This window comes from Sporothrix schenckii (genome assembly GCF_000961545.1).
Source record: "Sporothrix schenckii 1099-18 chromosome Unknown Cont43, whole genome shotgun sequence".
In the NCBI taxonomy this organism is placed as follows: domain Eukaryota; kingdom Fungi; phylum Ascomycota; class Sordariomycetes; order Ophiostomatales; family Ophiostomataceae; genus Sporothrix; species Sporothrix schenckii.
In genome coordinates, this window is record NW_015971144.1 from 562,316 (window position 1) to 582,029 (window position 19,714).

Sequence of the window (19,714 nt, forward strand, 5' to 3'; positions counted from 1 at the left end):
CTTCTCGAACAGTCTTCTCGAACAGGTCACTTTGCTTCTCCCATCATGTCGTCCACACGGCTACGATCAACGGCAAATCGAATGGACCGACGTTGCAAAGGGTCATTTGAAAACAATATAAAGACTGCAACTCGCCTGCCGTCGGCATGGTCAAAGGACGTCCGCAGACAGCAACTGCTCGCGTCGGCATGTGGAGGAGCCGTCCCGATGGATGCTGTCGCGATAGTGCCTTCCCCACTGACTGTCAAAGCGACAACACTAGCGTCCGCCATGATTCGTTCCTGCCCCTTCCTTCCCCGCACGGGCACCTTCCCCGGGGGCACAGGCCAGGCCCTTCCCCAGACGAAAAAAAGGAGGCAATCCAGCTTCGCCACATCTGTTGTTTTGCTTCGTTCCCCTATCTTCTCCTCGTCTCTTGGTCGGTCCTATTAATACGGGACGTGGCCCGCCATCATTGATTGCGCTTCCGAGGGACGTTTTCTCCCCCACATCCGTTGGTCCTGCCATCCTCCCCTATCGCCTCTGCTCCTCGGGCCAGACCAAAACACGGCGATGGCCGAATACAGAACGAATCCGCTCGCTGCTGGTGCTGCCTCCACGACTGCCGGCGCCATTCTCGCGTCACCAGCTGCGAAGACGGGGACGTCACCAGCAAAGGGGACATCCGCAGGCATCGGAACGGACGACAACAGCAGCCTGTTCCAGTGCGGCTCCTGCAAACGCCAGTACAAGCGGCTGGACCACCTGGCACGACATGTCCGATCACGTAAGCGGAGTCCCCCCTGAGAGTTGGGAGTTCCGTCCCGGTTGGCATGCTGTGACGAGCTGCAGCTTTCCGTACTGACCAACGCAGACACCCAGTCCCGGCCGTATCGCTGCCAAGTCTGCACCAAGGCCTTTGCCAGAGCGTACGTCTCCTAGCTCACCTAATTCGTACTCCTGCTTCCTCCCCCTGCTCCCAGCGCCCCTCGTTTGTTTTGTCCACCACACACACAGTCTGACCAACACCGACAGTGACCTCTTGAAACGACATGCCGCAGGCCATGACCGCTCCGACTCGTCCTCCACGGCAGGCAGCATACGCAGCAATGGCGGCGCCGCATCGTCTGCGCTGCGCGCCTCGATCTCGGCCACCGTCTCGGCCAGCCGCGTCTCCCGTGCCTGCCAGGCCTGCTCGTCCAACCACCTGCGCTGCAGCGAGACCAAGCCATGCCAGCGGTGCACGAGCAAGGGGCTGGTGTGCGTCTGGGACCGCGCTGCCGACATGGTCGTCACGCCACCGGCCACAATCGGGGGGGATGGAGACGGCGATGGGGCAACCAACGATGGCGACGATGGCGACGACGGCGACGATGGCAGCAGTGGCGGCCACGACATGACCGGTGCTTTGGAGGCGAGTCGCGTCACCAACATGACCCAGGACATGACTGCCCACGACATGGACTTGAGCTTAGCGACGCCCATGATGCAGCCAATGCAACATGGAATACAGCATGGAATACAGCATGGACTGCAGCCGATGCACGCGCAGACGCCTCTGCATCCGCAGCCACACGTCGACGACCCTCCCGAGTCGTTTATGCGCATGCTCTCCGCGTTCGACTTTAGCTACAAGGGTGCCAGCGCAACCGCCGCGGCCACCGCCACCGCCACCAACAACGGCATGGTACCGCTCGCCTTGCCGCCGGATAATACCATGATCAACCACATGCCAGGGTACTGGACGCCCATGGGCCTGGGCGCCTCTCTCGAGATGGACGCGGCCGCGTCCGTCAACAATGGCACACTTGATCTCGGGTTCGACGATCTCGACGACATGGACTTTCGCTTTCTGGACGCCTACAACTCGCGCGTGCCGTTTGAGTTTGGTGTCAGTCCGACGGGCGACGGTCTGCACGTAGCGACGACATCAACCCCCTGGCCGGGGTCGGTGCCCGGGGCGGGGCCTGAATTCATACCGACCACGTCGCCCCGCCTCGACAGCGACAGCGACAACAACAACAGCAGCAACAACAGCAGCAACAACAGCAGCAACAACAGCAGCAACAACAGCAACAACAACAGCAACACCTCCCATCACAGCCACCTTACCTCGTCGTCTGCCATCGGAACCGGCTCCGAGGCCTTCCAGCGCCACTACTGGCGCTTCCGTCCCAACGCCCAAGACCATGGCGGTGCCGAAGAACACAACCTGTCCCTGCCGTCCACCACTGTTGTCATGGACCACACGAGCCCCGACTCGCCGCTCGCCCAGCACATGCACCCAAACTCCCACGCCGCTGCCCTGGCCGCCACCCACACCCGCCTCAACAACACCTCGCGCGACAAGATCCTGACCGTCGTGACCTACAACTGCCGCCGTGAAAACGTAGCCCGTGTCGTCACGTCCTTTCCCACCGTCGAGCTGCTCGACACCCTCCTCCAGTTCTACCTCACGTCGCCCGTCGCCCAGGCCTCTGCCTGGCTGCACCTCCCCTCCTTCCACGACAACCCCAATGACTGCCGCCCCGAGCTGCTGGCCGCCCTGGCCGCGGCCGGTGCGGTCCTGACCGCCGACTCCACCCTGTCCAAGCTGGGCTTTGCCATCCAAGAGTGTCTGCGGATTGCCGTCCCGCGCCATTGGGAGCGCGACAATTCGCTGACGCGTGATCTCGAGCTGGCCCACGCGTACCTGCTAACGCTCGACATCGGCCTCTGGAGCGGCCGCAGCCGCAAGGTCGAAATCGCCGAAAGCTTCTTTCTTCCTCTGCTAACGATGCGCCGACGCGACGGCAGCTTCGGACGCGCGCGGCCCGCGCAGCCCACATCACCCGTGACCCCGGACGACGAAGGCGAGGCCTTGCACCAGAAATGGAAGGCCTGGGTCCACCGCGAGGCGGTGACGCGCTTTGCCTTTCGCATCCTGCAGCACGACACCAACACGTCCATGGCGCTGTTGACGCCGCCGCTGGTGTCGTATGCCGAGATCTTGCTGGCGTTTCCGGCGGCCGAAGCGCTGTGGGGGGCCGAGACGGCCGAGCAGTGGAAGCAGCTCTACCTGCAGAGTGCGCGTGCGCGTGGACACGGCGCGGACGGCGGTGCAAGCATGCCCGCGACGCTACCCGCGTTCCTCGAAGACCCCGAGGCGTTTCTGCAGGTCCACTGCGACCGCGTCGACATGGGCGTCGTGTGCGCGACCTTCTTGTCCTGCGCCTGGGGGCTGACCTGGGAGTATGTGCAGATGCGCGTCCTGCAGCGCGAGATGGCGACCACGTCGGCGTCGACGCTGTCCACGACCGCCTCTGCCTTTGCCGGCCGGCGGCGCGGGCACGCGCTGGTCATGGGCGCCCGCCAGGACGAGATCCTCCAGCTCATCCAGTCCTTCCGCCAGGCCACGGCCAGCACCGTGCTCTCGTCGTCGCTGTCCGCGTCCGATCCCACCCTCGGCATGCGCACCGAGCTCGTCCTCATGCACACCCACACCGTCCTCGAGCAGGTCCAGCTGTTTGCCGGCATGGAGGGCCGCGACCAGGCCCGCGCCGTCCACCCCGTCATTGTCGAGTGGGTCGCCTCCGAAGGCGCGCGCACCTCGCTGTGGCACGCCGGCCAGATCCTGCGAGGGACCCGCCAGCTCCCCCGCGGCGTCGTGACCGGCCCCACCGCCGTCATGGTCTACCACGCGGGGCTCACCCTCTGGATCTACGGCGCCGTCGCGGCCAGTCTCCCGCCGGGCGTGGCCAACGACGACAGAGACGTCCTTCTCGACGGCGACGCCGCCGCCGCCGCCGCCGCCGGCGGCACGTCGTCGGCCCTCCAGCGCTTCTTTGTCCGCGGCCAAGGCCGGCCGTGCATTTCCTCAGACACCGGCGAGGTTGTGCCGCTGTCACGCCCGGACAGCGTCATGGCCGTCGTGGCCGGCCTCTTGCGCCACAACCACGGCGCGGGCGCACGGCCGCACATGGTCGAGAGTCTGATCCTGTTGCTGGACGAGATCCAGCGGGCCTCGGCGACCGTGTAGGAAGAGAGTCTGTGTACGGCAGCATTATCGGAGTTCATTTGACGTGGTACCATTTCACCAAGCAGAATAATAATTTGGATCATAATGTAAACGACTGACGCTCCATGTATAACAACGAGTTCTTTTTTGTTTCCAATTGCTCAGAACCCATTCATTTACTTGCTAGACTCGTGCCCGTTGTTAGGAAAAGCAGCATTCGCAGATGTGGTGCATTTAGCATTTGTTCTGTGATGGAAGACGACGTTGCCACAGAGGAACCAAGCAGCGACGCGAAGCCACCTCTCCCATCCCCACCGATGCATTGACAAACGCTGTCGCCGCTGCGGGCGCGTCGTGTTTATGCCAGGTACCAACCCCGGTAGTTCTGCATCCATACGAAGCCGATCGTCGCAATGACATACGAGGCCAGCGCCTCGCGGGTGCCGACGGTGCGGAAGAACAGATGCTCCGTGCTGTAGAGAGCCAGGACGCCGACGAAGGTGAGCGTCGTCAGGTTGTACAGCGCCGGATTAGTGATCTGGTAGGCGGCATACAGGCGGATGAGGCCGGTGTACACGTTTTTGACGCCGTACACGTGAGCCAGCAGGGCGTGCTTGGGCGGCGCCGATGGACCGGAAAACTGCCGCAGGGACGCGATCGGCCGCGTGTAGCAGACCACGGAATGGATCATCGCGGAAACACTCGTCTTAAGAACGGCGGTGTCAGCAGGCTAACTCGGTCGACGCGGGACAGGGGGTTGGGTCTGCTGCTTGGTACGTCTGTCGTTTGGGGAGTGCTCACAAAGAGAAGAAAATAGGGGAGTTGCCCCTTCTCGGTGGATGGGAGGAAGCTCATGGTCTGGGGACGCTTGCTCGGCGGGCGTCTGGAGAATGCTCTGAAGATGCGTTCAAGATATAGTCGCTGATATGGAGGAGACGTTGGCGACAAAACTATTCCAAGTTTTCAGTACTCCGTGAACGACATATATACACCCGTGCTGACAGTTCTTCAGAGCTCCCTTCAGGTTGTAGAAACTTGACTCGTTCACCCTGCGGGCATTGCTCGTCAGCATCCGAATAGGAAATTAGTGGGCCGTTAAACTTCCGAGCTCCGGAAGACGGTAAGCAGACCCGGCAGGACGTGGCTGTTATCAATCGACACAAGCAAAAGGGGATGGCACGCTGGTCAGGAAATAGAAATCGTTACAAACAAACAAAAGTTGTCAGATGAGATGTCAGCTCACGGCAATTTTCCTGACGAACGCGTGCCACTCGACGTGAATGTGACGTAAGACGGATGTGCTGACGTGAAGAGCCCACTAATTTGTTTATTACATCCAATATTTAAAGAAAAATGGAAAAGAATCTATCGTCTACCTGTAATGTCTTAATCTAAACACTACCCTTCTCTTGTTCCGCATCGTCGTGCTCTTGCTGATCATCATCCGGCATTCTCCTGACAAACAGGGTGCACACCATCAACACACCACATACGGCCGTGTAGAAGATCCACATGCGGCGGACGGCTGCCGCAAATTGCGCAGGCGGCGTCGTCGTATCCGTAATGCCCCGCCCGTGCAATCCGTTTTGCAACAGCACCGTACCGACGACAATGGATATGGCGCTGGCCAGGCTCCGCAGAAACGCCGACGCCGACGCCGCCCCTGCGGCATCTTCTGGCCCGACGTGACTCTGCAGCGCGACCAGCGGTGCCTGAAACAGGGGACCCGCGCCGATGCCGATGACGACCAAGTACAGCACAATCTTGACCAAATTGGTGGCCGGTGCGTCGAGGTTGATCAGCAGCCCCGTGCCGAGCGTCATCAGCGCTGCGCCGGCCCACATGGCCACACGGTAGTTGCGCGTGCGGCGGACGGCAAACCCCGACGCCAGCGTGGCGGCCGACAGCGGCAGGACGAGGGCAAACAGGGTCACGCCCGACCGGATCGGGGCAAATCCGAGGCCGACCTGGAAGTAGAGCGGCAGGAAGTAGTCGTAGGAAATAAAGACAAAGTTGTGCAGGACCATGATGAGGAGCGCGGCGATGTTGGTGAGAGAGCCAAAGAGACTGCGGGTCGGCAGGAGGGGGTGCGCGGGCGGGACGATGTGTTCGTACACGGCAAACGCCACGAGCAGCAGGCTGCCGACGACGAGCAGAGCAATCACGGTCGGGGCGGACCAATTGCCTGCTGTGTTGGTCGTGGTGTCCGCACCGGCCTCGAGGCCGTACAGAAAGGCAATCGTGCCGCCGACGACCAAGAACGAACCGACCCAGTCGAGGCTCTTCAGACGGAGGAGGCGCGACAACAGAGTCGGTGACGTCGCGTCCGCTGCCTTTGGCTGGTCCACCTTTAGTGCAAAGACAAGCACCAGCAACGAGACGGCACAGAATGGGAGATTGATCCAGACTGGGGGTGGGAATCGTGTCAGCAGCGGCGGCGTGAAAAAAAAAAAAAAAAAAAAAAAAAAAAGAAAAAGGCATCACTTACAGCACCATCGCCACCCAATCGTCTGGGTAAAGACGCCTCCCAGCACAGGGCCGACACTGCAGGCCACCGCATACACCAGCCCCGTCATCCCGTAGTACTTGGCCCGGTCCGTAGGCAACGTCACCAGGTCGCCAATCACAATCGTCACCAGCACGTTGATGCCGCCGCCGCCCAGCCCCTGCACAATCCGCCCGGCCACCAGGACGCCCGCCGTCTGGGCCACGCCGGCCAGCACGCTGCCCACCAGAAACACCGTGTTCGCGGCCAGAAGCACCGGTCGACGGCCGCCCAGGTCGGGGTCCGACAGTCGTGCCCAGATGGCAATGGAGGCCGTGTTGGCCAGGGTGTAGCCGCTGCCGATCCACGCGTAGACCGCGGCCGACGCGTCCAGGTGCCGCGCCAGCGTGGGCAGGGCCGTGGCCACAATGGTAATGTCGAGCGCCGACAGGAAGAGCGCGAGGCAGAGCGAGAGCATGATGACGCGGCGGCGGGCGGGTGAGACGGGCGGCGGGGAGGGACGCGGCGAGATGGTGGGCGACGGCGGGCCGTCGACGATGGGAACGACGTCGACGTCTGTTTTGGCGGACATGGTGGCTGTTGTAGACGTCCCGCTGAAGTCGATGTAGGTTGTCGAAATACTCTCTACAAAGTCGAAGAATGGGTTGGTAAAAGGAAGAAACTTTGATGTTTGGAAATTTTTGCAAAGGGATGCAATCTGCTTATATCTATGCAGTTGCATCCTCGGGGCGGAGCCGAGGGACTGTCTTGGCAGATGTGAAGGTGACGATGGGGACGATCTTGACAGGTACAATGTGACAAAGAGGAATGATAGTATGTAAATAGTAAACATAGTGTAATTCTGTTCTAGAGGGTATACATACAAAATAGTTTGGAGCAAATATCATTTTGTTAAACTTTACTTTGTTTTTGTTGTTGACTAGGTGCCAAATTTCCATCTAAAACAAGACCCGCTGCGAAGGGTATATCAAACGCAACCAAAAAGCAAACGCTAGACAAATAGACGCCTGAAAATTGGAAAATATAAAGTCCGACAATAACTCAACACGAACCAACTCGCATTTCGATTGTAGTGTCCTCCCTCCTTGATCATCATCTTTCGTCCGTCTTCGAAGCGGTTTTTTGAGTGTCGTGGGCTGGCCGTGAAGAGCCGCGTGGAGATGTGTTTGCTCCCGTTGAATGGGCGAATCTCGTAAAATAGAACGGTCTCGCAATGAAACTCGGTGCTTCGGGGACCGGATCTCGCTGGTCCAAATTGTCGTGTGTTGCGTGATGTGTATCCCGCCACGAAGAGCAGATCTGTTTGCTCAGGTGAGCCGACATGGTATATGTGGGTGCCATGGTAGGGTGTTGTGGGTGTTATGTGTGTGTCGTGAATATACGCGGAATGTTTGTTATGGAGGAATAGGTTCCTATGTCAGATGTTGGAGGGGAAGAAATATTCAGGTTTTTTTTTTTTGGTAAAAAAAGCCGTTGACTAATTCCTGGATTCGTTGTCTGCATGATGCAACGACCTCAGTAATCGACCCCAGCAACGACCTCGACGTATTTTGTATCTGCGTGCCACTGTGCGTTTGCACAGGCGTTAGTCCGATCCGAGGTTCCACTCAGAACACACGGCCTCGTGGTACTTGCTCATCCTTATTGATACAGTGCGGGCTGTCTACGGACACATGTTTACGTTTGGTGGCTTAATCCAAGAGGTATGCTGGTGCTCACTTAGTGAGGTGGAAAGTATCAATGATGCAAATAATGTGACTTCGAGGAAGCCACTACTCACGAACATTAGACTGATATCTCGCTGTCGTATCATTGTCACAATCCACAGACGACAAACATCTTCACTTGCCGTTCCTCTTGCCGTCCTTTTGAGCTTCGTCGCATCCTTGACCACCTCCGGACACTTCCCCCACATCGCGATCCATCCAAGGCAAAGGGCATTATGGACAGGCAAGGGGTACGCCCCACGAATGTGGAATCTGGACATCCCCACAGGAAACGACCTGGAAAAGAAGCCAATAAAGACAGTCTTGTTTCTCATATCCTCGTGATGGTGTAGTGTGTCTCGTGGGGACAGGGGCCTCGGAGGAGTAGCGTCTCGGTTTATTAGCGCTTCGGTATTAGTGTCATTTACTCCGTGTAAGCTGCTAATGTGTCTCGGTTCCGAGCCGAGACCTTTCTGTGAGTGCCAAAACGGAACGCCCGTCACGTCGAATCCGAGGTAGCTCTCTGCAGTGGTCTCCCGCGCCGTTTCGGAGACACGCTCCGGATGGCGATGGTATGACGTCGTGTGTCTGTTTTGCCTCAATATTGTCGAACATCGTCATGATATTAAAGGAAGACGGGGAGGTGCAACAGAGTTTCAACAAGTCTACCAGCAGCTACATCGCAACGATAACACAACATGGCCACCGAAACGATTACTGCCACGACCGACGACGCTGCCTCGCGTCATCCTGTCCGCATGCGCATGGACGGCACCGACGCGACCTACGGCGACTGGCGCGACGATCTCCTGCGCGATGGGTACGCGGTCGTCAAGGGCGCCATCCCGCGCGAGCGTGCTCTGGCCTACGCAGACAAAATGTACTCGCTGATTGAGTCCTTGTACGTTTCACTCCTATGCCATCACTGGTTTTCGCTGCCGTCTTCGCTTCGCTCGCTCACAAACTGCCAGCGGCCTCGGCTACGACCGCAACGACCCGGCCACTGTCCACCCCGACAAGCTCCCCGTCGTCAACGAAAAGGGCATGCTCATCAACTACGGCGCGTGCCACGAAGACTTTGTCTGGGCGGTCCGTGCCGAGCCGGGCGTCGTCGACACCTTCGCCAAGGTCTACGGCACGGACGACCTGCTCGTCTCGTTTGACGCCATCAACTACGGCTTTGCCAACCGCGCCAACCTGCCCGCCAACACGCCGTGGCCGCACCAGGACCAGGACCCCGACCGGCCGGGCTTCCGCTGCCTGCAGGGCCTCGTGAACCTGCTGCCCAACGGCCCGGAGGACGGCGGCCTCATTGTGTGCCGCGGCGCCCACAACACCAGCCAGCAGTTCCACGACGCCATGCGCGGCACCGAGGACCGCATACCCGCCTGGACCAAGGAGTGGTACGGCTACACCGACCGGGGCATGGCCTGGCTCCGGGACCACGGGCACGCGTGGATCAAGGTCGAGGCCGAGCCCGGCGACCTGCTGCTCTGGGACTCCCGCACGCCGCACTACAACGTGCCGGCCCAGAAGCAGCAGGACCGGCTGGCCATCTACACGTGCTTCATGCCCGTGGCGGACGCGACGCAGGACGACCTGAAACGCAAGCGGGCCGCGTACGAGGCGCGGCTGGGCACGACGCACTGGCCGAACGCCATGCACACGGGCTCGAACCAGGCGCTGCGCAACGGCAAGCCGGACACGGTGCAGCGCGCGTGGCCGCTGAACGATGCGACGCTGAGCGAGCGGGCCTTTAAGCTGACGGGCATTCCCTATATCCAGGCGGAGGTATGACCGACAGGCTGTGTAGCAAAAAGAGAGTGGATAGTTGGGATGTCTTGTGTAGAGTAGTGTTTTCGGATTAGAATGAACAAACATTGTCTTTCTTGCGAGAACTGCGAAATGGGCCTCGGAGCAGAATACACACGCATTTCTCAACAATCTAGTTCAGTGGCCGTCTTTGGGTGTTTTCCGCACTCATAAAGCCCATTTATCATTTGTTCGGACCCGATCCGGTGGTGCTCCTTGACTTGCTCCTCTCCCGCGGCGACCTCCTCCACCTACCGTTCCGTGGGATTTCGGCGCCATAAAAAACATCGCCTAGGTTCCCCGCACACCAAAAAAAAACCAAGCCAGCAAATGAATTCAGTTTAGTCTACTTCATTGCAGGTGTCCACACACACCCCGGATCCCCCTACCCTAGGCCATGCATTGCCGAGCTCGTCAAGCGGTTCTCCTCATTCTCCTTGGGGGAAACTCGTGTGTGTCGTGCGTGCCTCGACTCCGTACTGTCTGGTTCGGTTCATCGACGGGGGAATGGGAAAATGACTTATATATTGCGGCTGGCCAAGTGATGGAATGGACATGACGACACAGAGAAAGAGGACTGGTTGACATTGGCGCATCCTATTGCTGCTTCTTTCTTACCTTTTTTTGCCCTCTGCCCCCCCACGCATCTCAACATGGACAAACCCATTGCCGACCACTGCGAGGCGGCGCTCGACAACGATGCCGACCTCAAGGCCAACCTTGTCGTGTCGGCAAAGGAATTCAATGGCGACGTCAACCTGATGCCCGACGATGGCACGTCCTACCTGATCCCGGCGCCGAGTCAGGATCCGCGGGACCCTCTCAACCTGCCGCTATACCGAAAGCTGGTGCGTCCCCTCTGACTGTACTACGATGCACGACTGCCATCGCATGCTCTAACAGCGCAGATCCTCCTGGGCGTCGTCTCGCTCTTCAGCTCCATTGGCCTCACCATGGTGAGCGGTCTGGTGAGTCCTGTGCTGTTGCACTCGACATCGACATCAACGTCGACAGCGATGGTCTGTCTCGCATACTGACGGACACGGTCAGGGCGGCATCCTCGGCATCTTTATCCCCGAATATGTCTCGCAAGGCTACGGCGTTGCCGACATCACCCGTGAGTTTTTTTGGGCTGTCGACATATAATATGGACAACGACCTGGCTAACTCGCCAGACTTGATGACCTACCCGACCCTGTTTATGGGTCTGGGAAACCTCGTCGGCATGCCCCTCGCCCTGGCCGTCGGCCGCCGCCCCGTCTATCTCGTGTCGTGCATCATCATGGTCGTCGCCGGCGTGTTGTGTGTCACCCAAAAGTCGTATTCGTGGCACCTGGGCGCCCGCATGACCATGGGCCTCGCGGCCGGGCAGAGCGAAGCCCTGTGTCCGCTCATGGTCCAGGAAATCACCTTTTTGCACGAGCGGTCGCGCTACCAGATGGTCTTCTCGGCGCTCGGCAACATCCTGACGACGGTGCTCGTGCTGCTCACGTCCTACATTGCCGCCAGCATCGGCGCATCCGGCTGGTACGGCCTGCTGACGGGCCTGGCGGGGCTGGTCCTGGTGCTCAGCGTGCTCTTTGTGCCCGAGACCAAGTACGAGCGGCCCCTGGCGGCGTACCAGGGCCAGGCGACACAGGTGGGCGCCTTTGCCGGGCAGACGGCGGTCGGCGACGACGCCGAATACGTGGTCACGCGCCTTAAAACGACCGACGAGCGCGTCCTCGACACCGTGCGGTACGCGCCGCGCACGTGGGCCTCCGACCTGCGCATCGTCGTGCACAAGCCCGACTGGCACAGGGGTCCCGCACCGTGGCGCGCATGCTGACCGTCATGTTCTTCCCGGACATGCTGTGGGGGTTTCTGCTCAACGGCCTGACGCTCGGCGTCAACGTCGCCATTGGCACCACGTACGGCAACATCCTGAGCGCCCCGCCCTACAGCTGGCCCGCCCAGAACATCTCGTTTGCCAACGCCGGCCAGATTATCGTGTCCCTCCTCAGCCTCGTCGTGCTGGGCTGGGGCTCCGACGCGCTGGTCCGCTTCTTCGCCCGCCGCAACGGCGGCGTCCACCAGCCCCAGTACCGCCTCGTGCCGCTCATCTTCCCCGCCATCGTCGGCACCATGGCCTCCATCCTCTACGGCCAGGCCGCCGCCCACCCCCAGCACATCCACTGGTTCGCCATTGTCTTTGCGCTCAACGCCTACTACTTTGCCTTTCTCGGCGCCAACCAGTCCGCCATTGTCTACGCCCTCGACGCCTACCCGACGCGCTCCGGCCCCGCGCTCGTCGTCATCTGCGCCTACCGCGGCATCCTCAGCTTCGGCACGTCCTATGCGGTGCAGCCCTTGATTGACCTGCGCGGCTACGACGGCGCCTTCTTGGTGTACGGCGTGCTGACGGGTGTCCTCGCCGCCCTGGGCATTCCCATCTACTTTTTCAGCGCGCGCATCCGGGCGTACTGCACAAAGTATACTATGTAGGATGTAGGCCGGCGTGGACTTGGGAGGGGGACAGTTCAAAGAACGTTGCTCGAGTTGGCTAATTTGAGCCATTCTATTGTTCTTTCTTTCGTGTACTTTCGTATATTAAATTATATTGTTATGCCGCATACGTTGCCATATCTCATCATGTTAACGCCACTGCAATATGGCTTTAAACCAACTCTGTATCGTTTGCGTATTGAGGCAGCTGCAAAGCATGTGAGTTCCGGGACCCTCGACGGAGATAGGAGAACAAAAGTGAGGTGCCCTCTTGGAGGTCTCTTACCTTTTCACGAATGCAGTCCACCACTTCTTGTGCAGAAGCAAACTCGGTCTTCCAGCATTTTTCGATGGTGTCGCCCAATGCCACATTGGACACATGCGCTTCTCCGTCTCGAACAGGGCCTTGTGGTCGTCGTCTTCGTAGGGCAGCTTGGCCACGACACCAGGTTTGTCGGTAAAGGTAAAGACCATGCTTGTGCCGCCGTGCATGAGTTGCTTGCCGCCCGCGGGACACCGGACCCCTCTTGTTGTCTGCGGCATGTTGCCCAAAACCGAAAAGGGGAAAAATCTTTTGAGCCTCAAAAGAGCTGTTGCTGGAGGCTGATTGGGCGAATGTAGGCGGCCAATGTGAGGCGGTGAGAATCACATAGTCGTGCAAAGAGTAAAGTCCCTAAGATTATCCGCTATTCCGGATATCAGGCCTGTCCAGCCAAAATACCACTCTGTGTTCAATAATGGTATTGTTTCCGGGTCTTACGTATGGTTGTTTTTTTTTTTTTTTTTTTTTTTTGGCCTATTCCCGTGAATTTGGTTTTCTTTTCTTTTTTTATAAAAAAAAATGAACATGAAATTTTGTAACATGGTTACTAAATACTTACCGCGTAACGATTAAGTGTAAATATGGTTATCCAACGCGTCAAACGATTGAAGATGATACGTGTACCTACTGCTATATTCACCATTGTCATTTATTGAACGATATTGTTACATTACCACCTATCCTTAGGCACTGTCCAATCCTGGATCTAAAAAGTTGACCGGTCCCATGGCATTCCAGAAAGCTTCGAGGTGGCCCATACCGTCCCCGTCGAGATCGAAAAATGCCATGTCCATGCCGGGCACAGCAGGAGCGTCATTGTCCTGGCCGGTCGGAGGAAGATTGGTCGTCACAGGGGCCACAACGCCACTCTCCCGTCTGTTCGGCGTCGACGCGACTGTTGCGGGCCCAGCGGACGGCGCCGGCGGTGTGACTGTGTGTTTTTCCGCAGCAGCGGCGACGCTGGTGCGCAGTGTCTCCAGGATGCGAACGAAGCCCGGATGCTGCCCCGCGCCACAATACTGGGTCTCGAGATGGAGCGTGGCCGAGGCCAGCAGCTCACAGTCGGCACGGACGAGCCGCTTGCCCGGCGCGCGCAGGATGTGCAGCGCCAACACGACGGCCGCCTGGAACGTCAGCGTGGGCGATATGATGTGGGACGACGCCGACGCGGCCACGCTGTCGGCGAGGTCCAGCACGCGGTGGATCGTGGACCGCGCCGCCGCGGTGCACAGACTTTCCGCCTGCAACAGGCGATGCTTGTTTCGGATGGGTGTCTGTGTCGGTGTCGGTGTCGTAGTCGGCGCGCCCTCGGGAAAGGCGCGCTCCACTTCCGCCGCAAAAGACCGCGTGGGAAAGACAATGGCGGCCCGCAGCACGGCCATCTGGGCCAGGTAGAAGTGGAGGGCCAAATAGGTGGTGAAAACCGCCGTCGACGGCGATGACACAGACAGAGACACATCGTATCCCGGCTTCAGCGGCTCCGGCAAGCCCGCGGACCACGCCTGCAGCTGCTCGTCGAGCTGGGCAATCTCGGTCAGCAGGACGACGGCGCTCGCCGGTTTCTGGACGTACAGACGGCGGCTGATCTGGCCGAGGATCGTGGACAGCGCCACCCACGGTGTGAAGATAGACGCAGGGTCGGCGGTGGGGGTGGGCTGCAGCAGAGGCAGTGGAGGCAGTGGCTCGTCGTTGGGAATGGCCGACGGCCGTCCCGTTTCCAGTTCCATGAGCTTTTCGAGGGCATACAGGGACCACCAGACGCGGCTCTGGAGCGTGGGTCCGGGTTCGGGTTCGGGTTCGGGTTCGGCGCTGCGGGAGGCGGCATCGGCGCCAACCTGTCGGTGCAGCCCGATGGAGTGAGCCACGCGCACAGCCTGGCCGACCAGATACCATGCCTGGCCGTCGCGGGCGCGCAACCGCAGCGCGACGGCGAGCAGCAGCATGGACTGGACGCTGCGCAGATACGGCCGCGCAATGAGATGGGCCACCAGCCCAAAGCCGGCCGTGATGTACACCAAGCCCGACTCTGTGTCGTCGAGCGAGCCGCCCCCCTCGCCCTCGCCGGCGCCGATGGCGAGCACGGCGAGCAGCACGACGAGGCCGGGCACGTCGTCGTGCGCGAGGACAGACAGCAAGCTGGCCCCGTCCGGCAGTGTCTGCTCCAGCCCGCCCACGTGCCGCAGGTCCTGCTCGACGGTCGCGCGGTCCACGACCGGATAGAGCGGCCACACGCGGTCGAAAAAAACGTCCAACGATGCGCGGCAGGCACCCGCCGGGGGCAGCCGGGGCACCGCCGCCACGAGGGGCAGCGAAAACTCCTCGGCGTGCCGCATGCCGCTCGTAAACGCCGTCGACACCAGCGGCAGCCGCTTGCGCCGCAGAAAAATGTCGACAAACCCGGCCAGACACTGCAGGCTGCTGCCGCCCATGTACTTGACGCGGTGCGGCGCCGCGTCGTCGGTGTTGACCACGACGTCAGCGTCGTAGCTGCTGGTGGTCGCAACGGTCGTGGGTCCCGTAGCGTGGACACTGTCGTGGGCGTTGTCGTTGTCGGTGTGGCTCGTGGGGCCGTTGGCGCTGCTGACTCCATCGCCGCCTCTGCCCGCCTCTGCCTGCGCCTCGGCGGTCTCGGAGTACTGGTAGCTCCGCGACACCCAGGAGATTGGAGGAGGTGACGCCGCCGGTGTCGATGCGCCGACAACAATCGTCGACGGCCGTCTTGGTCGCGGAGGCGATGCATGGTGTTGGGTGGGAGGCGTTTCCGGCGGGGGCGGTGGGTATGCAGGTGCGTGCGTTTGTACAGTCGTCTGTGTCACCGGCCCATGTTTGGCCACATATGCGTGGTTGCGATGCGTGGCGGCCGGATTCTGCCCCGGCATCAGGCCATTTGGCGTCGCCCAGCGCCGGATCTGCGGCCGTCCGCGTTCGTCGCCGTTCCCATTGGGTCCTCCATCTCCATTGCCACTGGAGGGCGTGTACCGCGGGTCCGTTGTGAGGCACTCCTCGTCGCGCAGCCAGCAATTGCGGCACTTGGGCTGCTCGGTGTCGCACTTGACTTTGCGCCGCCGGCAGTTGTTGCACGCGAGGTTGAGGCGGATGCGTTTGGCCGGGCGGGCCGTCGACGAACTGGTGGACGTCGCTGTTGTCGTGCCTGTACTCGAGGGGGCGCTGTGGCTGCTGTGGCTGTGCGCCGGGGACAAATTATCCATGGTGTCAAGAGACTGAGCAGGGAGTAGGACGTACGTCGAGGGTCGCCGTGTCAGAGACGCAACTCACAACTGGCTACTCCACGGTTGGCCCGCGGGAGGTTCGGTTCATATATGGTCCATCGTTGCATCGACCTCCACAACCCGGCCCGACAGGCAGAGACTGCTGCAAGTGGAATGGTGTAGGAGGCTAGACGCAGCCGCCAGCTTTCCATTGACCAGTCAGCGGCTAGTGATTTGGGAGCTCAGGTCGACTAGTTGGCGATAAATGGCCCCTGTGACGCTGTCACGCGGCCACTCTAGTCAATCCCAGGCATGGTAAGGTCCGAATAAAACGCAGAGACAGAAAAATAAATCGTACTCAATGAGCGAGGCCGCACGATCGGGCCACAGCCCGTTACATGCCCTACATACAATTCGTTGTTCAATTTGATACACTATCTCTAGCTTTTACCAAACATAAACCCCTTAAGCCTCATCACCTTAGTAGAGTTTCAACTGTTGCGGAAGGTGCTGTGTAACACCGGAGCCCGTCTCCTCGGACGGACGGCCAGTGATACATTGGACTTCATCGCGCCCAGAATCGCCCAGAATCGATCCTGAGATTCATGTGCTTATGTTTACCTGATGGCATTAACCAGGCGACTGCCCAGGCGACTGCCCCCCGACACCGCCCCATGCGCCTTGAGCAGCTGGATGATCTTGTCGTTCCCCACAGCCGTCGCCACGTCCAGCGGCAGGTTCTGCATGGGCTGATTCGCAATGGCCCCGTGCTGCAGCAACAACCCCACCACGTCCACGTTTTCTTTCTGCACCGCCAGTGTCAGCGGCGTGCGGCCTTCCTTGTCGACCAGGTTGGCGTTGGCGCCGTGTCGCAGCGCCATCGTCGCGAGGGCCAACTGCGCATGATCAATGGCGTACGTGAGGAGCATCGGCTCACCGGGCACCTTGTCCAGGCGCTGGTTCGGGTTTGCCCCCTGCTTCAGGAGGAGCTCCGGTATCCGGAGCTCTGTCTCGCCGACAGACGCGGTCGGCGTGCCTTCCAAGAGATCCAAGACAGGGGCCATGGCGTGCTCGAGCGCCGAGACCCCGTAGACGTCTTTCGTGTTGCCAAGCGCGCCATGTTGGAGAAGCAGTTCCGCCAGGGCCGCCCGGTCGGCTACGGCGAGCGTCTTGTCACACAGTATGTTGACGACCAAATGCTGGCCATACAAGTCCCGTGTATTCGGATCGGCCCGTCGCTCGAGGAGCGTCGTCACCAAGGCGCGGTCGTTGTGCTTCACGGCCGTCTCGAGCAGCGAGACACCGGAGGCATCGCATGCGTTGGGATCTGCGCCCGCGGCGAGGAGCTCGCGCACAAGCGCGTCGCGCTTCTGCTGCACGCAGACGTGGACAAGGGGCGTGCCGTCTGCGTCGCTCGCGTCGGGCTTCGCGCCGAAACGGAGGAGCAGGCGTACCACGTCCTCGCGATCCTCGTGCTTCTTGCGCTTCTGCAGCGCCAGGAGCACGACCGGCCGCCCTTGCCCGTCCTTGGCGCAGGGGTCGGCACCGCACGAGAGCAGCAGCTCGATCCACGCGGGCACTGTGTCGCCGGTCACGAGATGTACAAAGTGTGGCTCACCATAGCCGTCGTTCTGGTTGGCGGCGGCACCGTACTGTAGGAGCAAGCTGGCTGCTGCCCTGTTCTCCGCATCAATGGCGTGGAAGAGAGGTGGCCAGTGCTTGCTCCCCGCATCGCAAATGCTACAGTACGCCCCGGCCTTGAGCAGGCACTGCATAGCATCCAACTGGCCAGCAATGATGGCGCAAATGAGGGCGGTGTGGCCGTCCTCGTTGCGCCCGTTGATGTTGGCTCCTTCGTTCAGCAGCGCCGTCAGCTGGGGTACGTTGCCCGCCGTGGCGGCGTGACAGAGTGGCACCACGAAGGGTTCCGGTTTGGGCCGTAGAGCGGCGGTTGCGGCTTTGAATGGGTTGGCCAGCGAGCTTAAAAAGCCGCCGGACGATTCACTTTTGGTTTTGTTGCTACTGTTACCTGGGTCGCCGGCTTCGGCGAGCGGCGGTCTTCCGTAGGCAGAGCTGGAGGCTTCATCAAAAGGAGGGGGCGGCTGAAGATCATCGTATGCAGGGGAGGGCGTGTCGAGCGTGTTTTGCTTCGAAGAGGAGGGGTTGTTGGGCCTGGTCTGTACATCCAAGATACCATCCGACCGTACGATCGCCTGACACGTAGATGCCAACCCAGCCATGAAGAATTTGGCGTCTTCAACCCCGAGCTTAGCCTCTTGGACTTGGTCCGAGTCACTGGGCGGCACCGCGTATTAGCAATGTATAATGTATGAATGTCAGGTAAGAGAGACAACGATGGCAGGTTCCTTACATGGAGAGCAGCTGCGTGGCAAAGAAGAGAAACCTCATAGTGGATTCCAAGAACGACTCGTACTGGAGGACGGCTGCCACATTGATCGCGTCCTTTGGCGTAGTCGTCCCAACTCGCATGAGTTCCTTCACCACAATGGCGGCCGTGGCATCACACTTGGACACGTGAGCCAATATGACGGTCCGAAGCTTGGCCGATATGGCTGGTGCTGTTCGCAGCTCTGCCTGTAGCTGGTCCGTATCCTTGCTCAGCTGTTGCAACTTTGCCGTTAGTAGTCGAAGCCTTTGAAATACTGTTGCGCCGGTCTCGTCGGTTGAGTCGAGAAAGTTGCTTTCTATCTCCGCGGCCCCGGACAAGGCCCCTTTTGCCAGACTCGAGCAAGCCGAGATAAGGCTGGTCTCGGGAGCGTCGCCCATGTTGTCTAGATATGGTCGGTTCGAAGCCTAGTTGAGAAGTGGGTCAACGATAAATTCAATGACTGGGCGTTTAGTTTAAGGGGATCACTGACGTACCGACATCTCCAATCGACGAGATTAGCGTGGTGGGGTCTTATAGTGAGTGGGCATCTTCAATTGCGGGGTATTCATGCCCCCCTTAGATTTGGGCTTGCGTGGCGGCTGACGCGGTGGTCCAGGAACCAATGTTGCCTAGGTATATACTCGTTTTTCGTATTAGGATCCTTGTAAAATAAACCTTAACTTGCTTATCTACGACTCCGAGCTTCCTGAGAGAAAGAACATCCAGACTAGACAAGCTGAGAATGTAGAGTTTAATCGCATTTATTGAGATAATCCTGACTATTTGCGCCTGTGTTGCATAATCCTATAATAGAAAACCCTCATGGGGAAGAAAAACTACTTTGGAACTCTGTGTCGTGCTCGAGAATTGTGCCGACACACGTCATGGTGATATCGCGTACTGAATCTTGATCTTGCCTGAGGATCCATATTGAAACCCCGTGTGGCTTGCGCGTCTTTTGGCAGGGCCCATTTCAGCCTCTTGTAGCTTACGCGTCTGTTACTGGGTCCAATTTCAGGCCCTTTGTGGCTTGGATCTACAACCCCATACCGCCAAATGATGTAGCCGTAGCCCGTCACCATCAGCCGAAAGCCCAATTTGGGAGGAGAGGAGGGAGAGGAGAGAGTGAGGCGGGGACAGTGAGACAGTAAGTGATCTCGCGTCTTCTCTTTTAATTGGTCCTAGCGACCATGATGTGCTAGCCACGTTTGTGCTGTTCCACCTTCGTTTACTTGCACACCCTGTCTCCATGTATACCAACCACGCAGCCGTACCTGCGATTACCAACGGCCGTCCTTCTGCGCGGTCTG

General features: G+C 59.6%; 8 protein-coding genes across 8 annotated transcripts; 3 read left to right on the forward strand and 5 right to left on the reverse strand.

The window, feature by feature from the left end:
• Positions 1–552: 552 nt before the first annotated feature.
• SPSK_02180 (C6 transcription factor RegA) lies at positions 553–3,997 on the forward strand (the record flags this gene model as incomplete). The annotated part of the gene is made up of 3 exons (XM_016729055.1): positions 553–766; positions 854–908; positions 997–3,997. The coding sequence occupies 3 exons, from the start codon at positions 553–555 to the stop codon at positions 3,995–3,997; spliced, it is 3,270 nt and encodes a 1,089-aa protein (XP_016588920.1).
• A 337-nt stretch (positions 3,998–4,334) lies between these two features.
• Positions 4,335–4,667, reverse strand: SPSK_02849 (uncharacterized protein; the record flags this gene model as incomplete). The annotated part of the gene is made up of 1 exon (XM_016729712.1): positions 4,335–4,667. One exon carries the CDS (start codon positions 4,665–4,667, stop codon positions 4,335–4,337), a length of 333 nt encoding a protein of 110 aa, XP_016588921.1.
• A 700-nt stretch (positions 4,668–5,367) lies between these two features.
• On the reverse strand, positions 5,368–7,053 carry SPSK_02413 (uncharacterized protein; the record flags this gene model as incomplete). Its single annotated transcript, XM_016729285.1, has 2 exons — positions 5,368–6,383; positions 6,465–7,053. 2 exons carry the CDS (start codon positions 7,051–7,053, stop codon positions 5,368–5,370), a joined length of 1,605 nt encoding a protein of 534 aa, XP_016588922.1.
• A 1,833-nt stretch (positions 7,054–8,886) lies between these two features.
• SPSK_02605 (uncharacterized protein) lies at positions 8,887–9,985 on the forward strand (the record flags this gene model as incomplete). Its single annotated transcript, XM_016729473.1, has 2 exons — positions 8,887–9,089; positions 9,160–9,985. The coding sequence occupies 2 exons, from the start codon at positions 8,887–8,889 to the stop codon at positions 9,983–9,985; spliced, it is 1,029 nt and encodes a 342-aa protein (XP_016588923.1).
• A 668-nt stretch (positions 9,986–10,653) lies between these two features.
• SPSK_10457 (MFS transporter) lies at positions 10,654–12,484 on the forward strand (the record flags this gene model as incomplete). Its single annotated transcript, XM_016736859.1, has 5 exons — positions 10,654–10,848; positions 10,909–10,968; positions 11,015–11,117; positions 11,176–11,732; positions 11,801–12,484. The coding sequence occupies 5 exons, from the start codon at positions 10,654–10,656 to the stop codon at positions 12,482–12,484; spliced, it is 1,599 nt and encodes a 532-aa protein (XP_016588924.1).
• Positions 12,485–12,766: 282 nt separating this feature from the next.
• Positions 12,767–13,027, reverse strand: SPSK_02872 (uncharacterized protein; the record flags this gene model as incomplete). Its single annotated transcript, XM_016729734.1, has 1 exon — positions 12,767–13,027. The coding sequence occupies one exon, from the start codon at positions 13,025–13,027 to the stop codon at positions 12,767–12,769; it is 261 nt and encodes an 86-aa protein (XP_016588925.1).
• Positions 13,028–13,489: 462 nt separating this feature from the next.
• SPSK_02247 (uncharacterized protein) lies at positions 13,490–16,015 on the reverse strand (the record flags this gene model as incomplete). Its single annotated transcript, XM_016729120.1, has 1 exon — positions 13,490–16,015. One exon carries the CDS (start codon positions 16,013–16,015, stop codon positions 13,490–13,492), a length of 2,526 nt encoding a protein of 841 aa, XP_016588926.1.
• A 617-nt stretch (positions 16,016–16,632) lies between these two features.
• SPSK_02300 (uncharacterized protein) lies at positions 16,633–18,802 on the reverse strand (the record flags this gene model as incomplete). The annotated part of the gene is made up of 2 exons (XM_016729172.1): positions 16,633–18,310; positions 18,387–18,802. The coding sequence occupies 2 exons, from the start codon at positions 18,800–18,802 to the stop codon at positions 16,633–16,635; spliced, it is 2,094 nt and encodes a 697-aa protein (XP_016588927.1).
• Positions 18,803–19,714: the final 912 nt, after the last annotated feature.